General features: G+C 36.1%; 2 protein-coding genes across 3 annotated transcripts; both read left to right on the top strand.

The window, feature by feature from the left end:
- The first annotated feature begins 1,510 nt into the window (after positions 1–1,510).
- On the top strand, positions 1,511–4,463 carry NFD5 (pentatricopeptide (PPR) repeat-containing protein). The gene is made up of 2 exons (XM_008229314.2): positions 1,511–2,766; positions 3,092–4,463. Exons 1-2 carry the CDS (start codon positions 1,678–1,680, stop codon positions 4,139–4,141), a joined length of 2,139 nt encoding a protein of 712 aa, XP_008227536.2. The 5' UTR covers positions 1,511–1,677; the 3' UTR covers positions 4,142–4,463.
- Positions 4,464–8,044: 3,581 nt separating this feature from the next.
- LOC103327030 (uncharacterized) lies at positions 8,045–12,011 on the top strand. 2 transcript variants are annotated; one of them, XM_008229302.2, is made up of 7 exons: positions 8,045–8,185; positions 8,449–8,526; positions 9,162–9,311; positions 9,777–9,850; positions 9,967–10,085; positions 10,729–10,812; positions 11,395–12,011. In XM_008229302.2, the coding sequence occupies exons 2-7, from the start codon at positions 8,520–8,522 to the stop codon at positions 11,444–11,446; spliced, it is 486 nt and encodes a 161-aa protein (XP_008227524.1). In that variant the 5' UTR covers positions 8,045–8,185; positions 8,449–8,519; the 3' UTR covers positions 11,447–12,011. The 2 variants fall into 2 exon arrangements, with proteins under 2 accessions (XP_008227524.1, XP_088908872.1); XM_089052746.1 differs by having other exon boundaries at positions 11,384–11,647.
- Positions 12,012–12,211: the final 200 nt, after the last annotated feature.

Raw genomic sequence — 12,211 nt, 5'->3', positions numbered from 1 at the left:
CTCCAAAGTGAAGTAACTAAGGGTGGGTGCGGGTGAGTATGGAACAGTAGAGACTTCTTCCGTTAACTGTACCAAATCTTTTGGTAGACTAATTTCTCTTATGTTAACCAACCATTAAATCCTTTAACCATTTGATTGGTTAACCATAAGTTTGAATTAGGTTGGTTCAGGTAGGCCGGTAGTACCATTTGTATTTTGGTGATGAACCAACCTAATCAAAATATTGAAATATAAAAACAATAATATAAAAACATATTCACATGATTAGTATAATATAAGCAATACATTAACATATCTTTGCAGCTTATATATGACAAAATGGTGGTAAACAATGAATTTATGAAGGATGGGTATTGTATATGTACAACCAGACAACACTAGTTTTTAGTGTGAAAAGTTACCACATACTGTACTCATATTACATTCCTAAAGCACCACAAGATAACACCCTTTTTTGGCTGGAACTAGACAACACCACAGGTTAAAGGCACAACCTTTTTCTAGCTTAAACTATTCACCCACCATATTTAGTGGGCTTAACTACACGTGATGAATGTATAATCCCCAATTTGAAATCTTTACACAAGGATTTGAGTTTTTACACTCTTCTGATGGTGGGTTGAGACTAAATGACAATAAAGCCTTTGCCAAATTGACGGAATTAAAGGCTTGGACTTGATTTGTTAATGACTTGAAGAACAGTGACGAAATCAGGAAAATTAAAATCACAGTGCTAAAATTGATTATGGGTTTAATCTCTAATGATCAAAATTGTAACTAACGCTTAAAATTTTGAATATAAGGTGGATGGGGAATAAGCACTCTTATTTTCATATTATCTTTATAATTTATTTAATACTAACTATTATTTGTTGTTATTCTTTTGCCTTTATTTTATTAAAAAATTGAATTAATAGAGAAATAAAATATTCATAACTCCCTAAACTAATTATTGTAGTTGAAATTAAAATAGATTTCTAGAGTGTTTTTTTTCCTAAATTTTAACTAAAAATTAAGGACTGTGATTGTAGATACTCTTATGTTATTCACTCACCGAACACAAATATTTCTTCAAATTTATAAATAAATCATTTAGACATGATTTATAAAAAAACCAAACACTATTTAAACATAGAAACAAACCCAAAATAACCCCAAAGTCAACAATTGGGAAAATGAGTGGCTACCTCATATTTCTTCTCAACCTCATATATGGGAATATTCTCTTTTTCCTTTTTGGTTTTTTTTTTTTCTCAAAACTTATTATGAATCGTCGGATTAAAACATTAAAATCTGGTGGTTCATAAAAACAATGTCATATTGAATTTTTTTTTTACCAATGTCATATAGAATATTTGACGACACATTATAATTAGAAGAGGGCAAAACCCTAATTATAATAGAACAGCCATTAAAAAGGTTAAAACCATGGATTAAAAAAAGAAAAGGCAAAAAAAAAAAAAAAAACCAACCAGCACACACCTCTTCCTCTTCGTCTCTCAGCAACACAGTCCCAAACCCAATTGATGCTAGCACCATCTCTTCACTCCAACCTCAACCTCAGTTTCATCTCTCTCTCTCTCTCTCTCTCTCTCTCTCTCTCTCTCTCTCTCACATTTCGAAGTCTCAGCATCTGCTTGATAGGTTATCGTACTATCTTTACTCTTTCTCTGAGACATGAATTTGAGGCACTTAGTTTCTAGGCAAGCAGTAACCAATGCGTCAAAAATCAGTGCAAGGTTGCGATATGCCTACGGTTTCACAACCATGGCAGCAGACCCGGTACCTCTTTCATTTCATTCCCCAAGTCAGGATGGCTCTAAACCTCTGAAAAACCCTAAATGCCCCAAACCCATTTCTTCATTTAATAGATATATTCACTCTGCTCAAGCTCAAGCGGGTGACCCTAAACTTGATTCTGAGGTTTCAGATGAGGAGGAAGATGGAGTCATTAACGAGTTCTTGTCCCGATTTGTATGGATCATACGCCAGAAGCTCAATGAAGCTTACCCAGATTGCGATAAAGAAACCATTGATGGAATGCTCATGATTATTGTCCAGAAAGTTGTTTCAGAGATGGAAAAGGGCGGGATTGAGCAGGTACTTAGTGAATCGCAGTCCACTCCATTGCAGGATTTTAGTGAGGATTTGTGGAAGACAGTGTGGGAGGTGAGCAGTATGGTTTTGGAGGACATGAAGAAGGAAGTCAAGAAGGAAAAAATGAAGGGGTTTCTGCAAGAAGAAGAAGTTAAGGAGATGTGTAGATTTGCTGGTGAAGTTGGTATTCGAGGGGATATGCTTAGAGAGCTCAGGTTCAAGTGGGCTCGCGAGAAGATGGAGGAAACTGAGTTTTATCAGAGCTTGGAGCGTCTTAGAGAAGAGGACAGAAAATCCCAAGAAGAAGGGGAGGCAGCAGAGGGAATGCAAGCTGAAACCACAGTGGAAGAGGAGAAATCTAAGGTTGTTTCTCTCCCCAAGAGGCGAGGGAAGATAAGATATAACATTTATGGTCTTGATCTATCTGACTCCAAGTGGGTAGATGTGGCTGATAAAATTCATGAGGCAGAGGAAATTATTTGGCCCCAGGAACCAAAACCCATAACTGGGAAATGCAAATTGGTTACGGAGAGAATTATTCAATCAAATGTGGCAGATGACCTGTCTCCACTTTTGGCTGAATGGGTAGAACTGCTTCAACCTAGTAAGATTGATTGGCTCAATTTTCTTGATAGATTGAGAAAGCAGAACACTGGCTTATACTTTAAGGTACATCACTCTTTTCTGTTCTCCTTCATTGGATATCATTGCTCTATTAGTTAGATCCTTTTTCAAAATGTTGGTTTTTAGTATCTACTGCTTATTTATGAGTTTTGTATAACTTATGTAAGAGTTCATATATTGTTTGTATGAAAATATGTTTATGGTGTGGTGAGTTGAGAGGTTTATGCATGTATGTGGGCTTAAAGTTTTAGATTTGGGTTTTAGCTGTTGAGTGTATATGAATCCAAAGGTTATGTAGCTTGTGATAGCGTTGCCATTTATCTTATATTGGCCTTTTCGATGTAGTTGATGCTGAAAAAATTGTTTGCAGGTGGCAGAACTTGTATTGAATGAGAAATCCTTCCAGGCGAACATCCGTGACTACTCTATGCTTTTTGATGCCCATGCCAAACAGAACCACCTAGAAGATGCTGAGAGAATTTTGAAGAAGATGAATGAAAATGGTATCCAACCTGATATCTTAACGGCTACTAGTTTGGTTCACATGTACAGCAAGGTAGGCAATCTTGATGGTGCCAAAAAAGCATTTGAAAGTTTGAGGGGCCAGGGCTTCAAACCAGACATTAAGGTGTACAATTCGATGATCATGGCATATGTAAATGCTGGCGAACCCAAATTGGCTGAGTCGTTGATGAGAGAGATGGAAGCAAGAGACATCAAACCCACAAAAGAAATTTTCATGGCATTACTTCAGTCATTTTCACAAAGTGGTGATATTGGCGGAGCTGGAAGAATTGCCAACATTATGCAGTTTGCAGGGTTCCAGCCAACATTGGAGTCTTGTACATTGCTTGTTGAGGCATACGGGAAGGCTGGTGACCCTGATCATGCAAGGAGCAACTTTGATTACATGATGAAAGTTGGGCACAGACCTGATGACAGGTGCACTGCAAGCATGCTTGCAGCTTATGAAAAAAAAAATTTACTTGATAAGGCGTTGAATCTGTTGATGCAGCTTGAAAAGGATGGATTTGAGCCTGGAGTTGCCACTTACTCTGTTCTTATAGATTGGCTGGGTAAATTGCAGCTAGTTGATGAGGCTGAGCAACTATTGGGAAAAATTGCCGAGCAGGGTGAGACTCCTCCACTTAAAGTTCATGTAAGCCTTTTTGAAATGTATGCTAAGGCTGGAGTTGAGAAAAAGGCCCTACAAGCTCTGGGAGTATTGGAAGCTAAGAAGGAGCAATTGGGTTCAGGTGAGTTTGAGAGGATTATAAATGGGCTTATAAATGGCGGGTTTAAGCAGGATGCTCATAGGTTTCATGGGCTGATGGAGGCCCGTGGTTTTGTTGCGTCCTATTCTCTTAATTTGGCCCTAGCGGCATCTCGATTGAAACATTCGGGCACAAGAGGCCCTTAATGAGATAGTTTGATGGCCATCTACAGATGCTTCACAATCTATTGGCTGCAAGACCACTGCCAAGATGTTTTGTAGCTTTAGGAATTCATAGCTGTTTGGCCACATGTAGTCAGATACGTGGATTTTTTTTTTTTTGGGTCAAAGTCAGATAGGAGGAGTTAATTTAGTCTGTTTTCACATTATCATCTCAAGTTTATCGATTTTGTGATATTTACCTTGTTTCCAATGTCCGTATGGACAGAATGCAAGTTTAATTTTGATCCAGAATTGATAATAAATTGTTTGAATGCACTTAATGAAGTAGGCTGATTCAGCCTTGCAATTTTTTGTTTCAGCATGTTTTAATAATGTGCCAGATGACTGACATACAAGCATACTATGTATGCTGCACGCATTGGACTAGAAAGTTTTATGCAGGAGGTAGTTTCAAAGGTGTGTTTATGTTGAATTGCATGGTGTGGATGAACACAAAACTAAGATAAGTTCCAACAGTAATGTACCATTTCAATGGAACTTTATGGAAGCAACTTGAGTTGTGTACTTTTGGCTGTTATGCTAATGTCAAGGACCCTTGATCATCACAGCGGTTGTTTATCCAGATTTTGATTGCTAGTTTCAGTAGAACTGACATTCTTTATCATTTAACTATTTAAATGCCTTATGCATTCCTTCTTTAGCTGGGAGAATCTAGGAATTTATGGACTGTCTTTTGGAGATTGGTATTACTGCATTTACAGAGGACATCCTGTTGTAAGTTCTTTATTGTGTTTTATTCATTTTAATTTTAATTTTATTCTTGTTTGTCAAATTTTATGTTTATTTTGATTCCCATTCTAGCACTTTTACTTATGAGTGCATGGCAGTTAGGTGTCTGGTTCAGTTCATAGGAGAACTATTTCGTGGGTTCTTTAGTTGTGTTCAGTAAAAAGTGATTGAGGGACCAATAAGAGGATTCTGATTTATAGCTGTTCATTATCTTTCTATTTTGGAGATGGATGGGGATGATTATGATGCTAGTTGCAGCAATAAGCTGTTTTAGAGGCATGATTGTATTTGCAGTGAGCTGTTTGCATGCCAATAATGTAACTAATCTTTCTCCAGATAATAAAATTTGTAAGACGTGGTTTGCTCTTTGTGTCTGTAAAGTGTTTTACACTTCTGGATTTTAATCTTGTTTTCTGGTCTGAACTGTACGGCCACAGTGATGAAGCATTTTTGTGTACTAATTCTAATTGGATGGTTTTAAACAAGTTGATCATTCTTTATAGTACTTGGACTGTCTTATGTTTGTGTTTCTTTGTGAATATAATTGTGGAAATTATTTATTATTATTTTGGCGAATTGTTACGTCCTGGAGTTAGTTGTGATATGCTCTGTAGATCGTGTTAATGGACCCGCTGAAGATCCATATGTCATCCTTGTCAATTGAGTTTGTCAGAAGCGTCCACCAGAGATTTTGAATAAGGTCAGGCACTGAGTGAGTTTCTTCCACTAAACTTTGTATATTACTGATTGGCTGTTGTTTTGGGTTCTTCAAAAATTGCATGGAGCCATCCTTGCATCTTTGCTTGGATTATAAACTGATAGGGAGATTGTAAATTGAAAACTTTTACAGTTTATTTTTATTTTTATTTTTATTTTTTAATGTACTGTATGATGTGATGCAGTCTTATGAAATGGTTCCACCGCATGTTAAGATAACAAGTAGTTTTGGAGAGGTGCAGAATAAATGTTTCGAGGAAGAGAATGGGTGTGGCTTTTGGACATGCTTCAGTTTCATTGGTATGAATTACGTTTCTCAGTGCAAGGTATTGTTGTCGACTTCTGTATGTGGTGTTTGAAAACTGAGCAAGTTTTTGATTGATTTAAGTCAGTTTACTCCATTTATTTTGCACTGTTTTGTTTCTTCTTTTAAAATAATTTCGTTTGATTTTTGTCATTTGCAACCACAAGACTCCTAAATGCAAAATTGTCGAGTCTAACATCTCTAATTTACTCTGGTTCAGTTTGCTTGTTGCTAACTGCAAAAGTTTCCTGAAAATGTAACTGAACGTGACATAGTCCCAAGCATGTGAAGTACAAAAATGGAGCTCTCCAACATGTAGAATTGTGATTTCACTTCTGTTCTTTCTGGCAGAAGCTTTTTCTGTAGGGCGTCCGAGAGGTTGCTAAGATGTTAGGTTTAGCCAAGGCAAAGTTCCCATTGTTTCTTGAATGTTTTGTAAACTACTTTCGGTGTCTTAGACGGGAAGCTTACCTCAGTATGCGGCGTCTGGACTGAAAAACTGGCCAAACCGGCTGAACTGAAGTGGTCAGTTCGGTTCGGCTTGGTGTTCTTTTTTTTTTTAATTAAATCAATGAATAAACTGAACTGAACTGGATCACCTGGATCGGCGATTGGTTCTCAGGATTTGTAAACCGTTGGTTAACGGGGTAAGATAAAGATGGGTCACTTTGAGTTGGCATTCATTCCCCAACCCGTTAGGCCTCTTTATATTGCTTGATTTAAACGCTCTTGACGGTGATATAATTGTTATCATTCCCAACCCAAAAAAAAACATTTGAACTCACTCCACCTATGTCATGCTTTCTTTTACACACGAGTGATACTGCCATGCTTTCTTGCATGCACTCATCACACCCACTTACTGTATTGCTGGTGCATTGTAATCTTGTTTCTATCTTTCTCATCACGTAAAGTGATATAATCTGGCCCTTTTTTTGTTTTTTTCAAGGAGGTCAATGTTCTCAAATTTCCCTTGCATATCGTTCGATTTCATTCAACCACTGCTCAACATTGTTGAAGCTCTCTTGGTCTCTGGCATCCTACAAACCCAACAACATAAGACTAATTAGGTATACATCTTATGAAGGAATTCTGTTTCTAATTCAACCAAATAACCAGTTCAATAACTTCAAATATCTGAGAAGGGTTCCATGAGCAATGGTCAAATGCTAATTTGGCAAGGGAAACAAATATAGTAAGAATATATCCAGTGAATGCTGGCGGAGAATCAGAACTGAGCAAGCAGCTAGGACAGGTGCTATACCAGCTGCAGTCTTTTCAATGGTTTTCTCCAAAACAAAGAAAAAACTTCTCATATACATATTGAGCATTAATGTAGTTTGTAAACACTTGTCTTGTGTGGTGAAATTAATCAAACAAATACTTACTGCCAGTTTTGCTCGCTCCACCTGAGCCTGAGGATGCGCAGCACCTGGCGTGCTTTCATTCAGACATTTCCGTCAACACGTGGGGACCCTAACTCCTGCTATGTGTCCGCCCGTACATAGAGATTAGGGTGACGCGTAATGGTTATGTGAGGAGAGAGATAATGATAAGAGTGCTTAAAACTTTCCTTGTTCTATGGGATGGGACAGTCTAGTTACATTAAAGAAAAGGATAAAATGCATTTCGGTCATTGTGTATTTCATTATTGGTCTCTATAACTTATTTTTTTCTCAATTTTGTTATGTAAGTCATTTTTGATCATTGTGGTAATTAATTAGATAGAATTCAAATTTTCAATTTATAAAATACAATAATTTAGTATCGAGAAAAATGTTGCGGGGATTGAAAAATTGTTTTATAAACTAATTTTATTTTTATCAATTGGTCTAGCCAAATGAAAAAGACCTAGGTTATTTTCGTACCTATTTGATAGAGAAATTCTGTCTCAATTTTTTTTTCAGATTTTTACTAAGCTTTGGATTTCTTGTTTGAGGTCCAATTCAAGGTTATAGACATGATTTTTAACAACCCTTGAGCAATATTCATGACTTTAAACGAGTTTTTATTGTGATTTAAAACTAATTAGAAAAAAAATTGAAATTTATTTTTAAATTGCGTATAGAATTAAACACAATAACCAACTTAAGAAAAATAAAATATAAAATGACGGTGACCAAAATTCAAATAAGGCAAAACAATTGAACTCAATTAATATATCGTATCATAAAAAAAAAACTAGTCTCTACTAGTCATTCCAGCACTCGACTGGTAGCTTGATCATCTGTGCTGCCAATTTTTTTCTGCTGGAAACGGTTCTTTTCTCACACTCTATTAACAGCATATGAAATTATGCACATGATACTGAAATGCCTAAAATTTAAATTTGTTTAACAGTAGAGTCTTTCTACTTTACCCATTTTGTTGAAGCCAAATATTCCCATGTCTCTCTTTCAATTGGGTTCGGACAATGCCCTCCATGCGTTTGACGAAATGCCGCATTTGAATCACCCTTCACAGAAATACTGAAACCCAATTTTCTTTCATCTTATTTTTGCTTTTCTTCGATGATTTCCAGGTTCGACTGACTTCAGCACTTAAGTCTGTTTTGGGTTTTCGTCGAGGAAGGTTAAAAACAAGAAAGCAGCCATGGATGGTATGTGTAAAAAACTGCTTCCTTGCTTTTGCGTTTATGTGCGTTCGTTCTGAAATTTTTACTTATGTGTTTTGTTGATGAAACTTAAACCTTAATATACTGCGGTAACGGTCTGATTTCCCCCACGTTGTCTCAGTTTTTTTTACAATCAAGATGGTTTCAACCTTATTACCTGTATAAGTAGCAATATGTTGAGACTTCAGTTTACATGGCTTATGTGATGCTTACAGAATTTGGTTCTTGCGGCTTGGAAATAAGTGTTGAAGAGCCCAAAAAAAAAAAATTTAAAAACAAAAAGAAAGGAACTCTTAGGAATATACATCTACAAGGGCTTGTTACAATATTAAGTTATGAACTGATGAAGAGTTTTTGAATTCATATGCCCAGAATCAGCTAATTGATAACGTCTTTACCACTATCTGATTAGTGATTATTCTCAATTAGCAACAAGCTCTTAATTTGAGATTTACAGCTTAATCTATTGAGATTTAAATTCTTCATGTCCTAACTTTTCACTTTATATTTTTTCTTCTGTTTTCTGTTGATGAGAATGACAAACATTATTCAACCCAAAGATATATTGTCTGAATTTGCAACTGAGTTATAATGCTTTGTTATTACTTTTTGGTCTCCAGTTGATTCACAGCCAACTATGGAGGAAACTATTTTGGTAGGCGATGATCTAATGACAGGCCCACCATCACCAGTTATTCCACCAGAAATTGCTTCTCATGTGCTTGAAGGTGTTGATATGTGTGATGGGATATTGAGGAATCTATTTTTGTGTAAGTTCTGTGCTATTATTTCTGTAAAGGGATTTTGAGGAATCTTATTTTTTTTTCAAAATTCCAGGAGAAAGTATTTCAAATGCGTAGTGTATACTGTGTAGGCCATCCCTGTGTTAATAACTGGAATTGGGGATATTTGTTGTTCTTGTCATAACTCCAAAATTCAGTACATATGAATCAACTGCTTCTTTCCAGTCTATGTCAAAGGAGATATACACATGACCATGCTAAATGTTGATTCGAACTTGTGGTGTATTCCCCTTTTATGCCCTAAGATCTAAAAGGAAACATAAGCTGAATCAGTTTTTGACTGTTAGAAAAATTGTCAGAGATTTCTTTGATGATAAAGTACTTTTTAGTTAGAACAATTCTGCCATAACTTGTAGATCTTATCCTGTGTGCTTGAACCATAAATTTTTGTTGGTAGGCAGTGTATTGTAGTGATTTTTCTATGTACTGCAGGTCTGCAAATCAATGATATTGAGCCATTCTGTCAAGATGAGCTTGTTATGTATAAACAGTGCGCTGAAAAAAGGGTGATATGTTTACTTTGATTTTCCTTTTTGCATCTCGCCAATGCTTATTTCTTGTATCGAGGTATGACCAAGTATTTGATTTCTGCCGTTTTGGTTTTGTTTGCACTGAATTGCAGGATAGGGAACTAAGGAAACGACTTCAGGACAGTGAGCTCAAACTGGGGTTATCAATGCCTTTAAATGAAGCAAAGGAAAGAGCTTCTCAGCTCGAAAAAGAGGTCACATCATTAGATAGGTATGTTCTGAAATGATTAGTCATGTGGTAGAAGTAGTTATTAACTGAAGCTCCATTCAGCCTTTCAGCCTTAGTTTTTGTTGTTAGTAGTCTTCCAATATTGTATTTTTCTTCTACTTGAAAATATCTTAGTTGATTGCATCATATACCTTCTTATTGCCTCTACCAAGTCTAGAGTTCAGTTCTTAATTATGGTCCCTTGATTCATTGTCATTACATGCTTGTGGAGGTTGGCACCGTACATATGCCGACAGGTTTATAGTTATGTAATTTTCATGGTTAGTTTGATCACTTGGTGCACTGTTTTTGCTGCAGTCATGTTTTAGGGGTTCACAAAAAATTTCAAACTAGAGTTCTCTGCAACTTTTAGTTCCAAATATTATTGTCCTGATTGTCTGCCTAATATGTAGCTTTCTCCAAGTTTTGTGGACAAGCATTGTGGAGACATAATGACCTAAAAGTTGCATAAGTACCTTGCCAATGTAATGTTTGAAATCCTAAAGAGTCTTTTGGTCACCCAGTGTTATGGGTGATTTGTATTGTTGTCTTTTTGGTTATTAGAACCATAATTGCTTTGGTATCTTGCTTTCAATATATGATGCATAATCATTAATTATCGTTGAAAATCATTCTGCTTCTATAGGCGCTTGATTCTTGCTAGTGGACTTGAAGGCATAGAAGGTTTTCGGCAGAGATGGAGTTTGCACGGTCGCCTTACAGATACCAAGTATGTTATCTTGCAAATAATTGCATTTTCATGAGCAAACTTGAAATTGAAATGCTTTTTTATTGATTCCCAAGACTTGATTGCTCTCTACTGGAAGCATCCAGAATATTAGGGTGGTAAACCACTTATTTGGTTTATTTAAATAAATTAAGACAGATTTGTATCAGTACTACCAGAAACTATATAGCAACTCTTCTAGTTTATAGGTACATTTGAAAACTGGGTAGTGTGGAAACTGCGATGGCCCTCCAAGCTTTAACTGCCACCTGATGTCCCTCCACTCTACTAGAAGTTTTCTAGATTTCCTTTTTCTTTCTTACATGTAAAAAATTGCAGATAATCAGATTGACATAGATTTGTATTTTATGAAATATAATCCGTTAGTCATGCAGTTTTCCAAATTTTCTTTTTGTTTTCCTTTTAACTAAAACTGGAAATTATTCCTGCCTAATTGATTCATATTTGATAAGCCATTATCTGTTTATCTTTAACTTATGCATGGACCTTCATCCTCCATCCTCCATCCTCCATCGCATTGCAATTTTTGCTTGTGATCTTTGACCTGCATCAGTTTCTGTGCAGGAAAAGGTTGGAGTCCTTGAAGCAGGGAATGGAGACCAGGAAAAAGGACTAGCTCGCTGGGCATGTCACTTTAGTAATATGGTTCTTCTGGTCAAGTGTCATGCTGCGTGTGTGGAAATGGACCCATCCATATGCCTGATATGGTTTGGGACGTAGTTTAATGATATACTCAGTTTCGACTTTCCTTCCATGAATTTTTGAAGGATGCATTACTTTCGAGAAAATCTGAGCTCTTCGGTGATTTGCTGCATAATGTATCGTGTTTTGTGTCTCTTTAAAAACCACAATGAAGATGCGAATGGCCGGGTTATATTAGCGACATCAGTGTAATTGGAAATTTGATTTTATCACTAGCAGGGTTCTCAATCTTTGCACCCGAATGAAGTGTTGGGAAGGCTATCATGATGATACCAATTTGATCACGTTTTCACCCAATGTCTCTTTATTTTTCCTTTAACTGAATTTCGTTTAAGTATCAACGAAATACATATTATGTAGTGGACAAGAATCAAGATGTACATGCATAATGGGAAACATAAATAACCAAAGGGGTTAAATACCTTTTTGGTCACTGGAATATCTATAAATTGTTAGACATGGAATACGTATTTTGGTCACTGGAATATCTATTTTTACTTTAAATTTGTACATGCAAATACTATACATAAATAACAGATACATTTACTAGGTAGACATGGAGTACATTTATAAAACCAATTTAAAGATATAAAACAGAATAAACAAAAGGGTTAAATACCTTTTTAGTCACTCGAATATCTATAAATTGTAAACTTCAGAAAACACAGTGATCAATTTG

Source organism: Prunus mume, linkage group LG1, assembly GCF_029339155.1.
Source record: "Prunus mume cultivar Tortuosa linkage group LG1, ASM2933915v1, whole genome shotgun sequence".
In the NCBI taxonomy this organism is placed as follows: Eukaryota; Viridiplantae; Streptophyta; class Magnoliopsida; order Rosales; family Rosaceae; genus Prunus; species Prunus mume.
The sequence above is the reverse complement of the archived record's forward strand: the minus strand, read 5'-3'. Positions and strand labels throughout refer to the sequence as shown.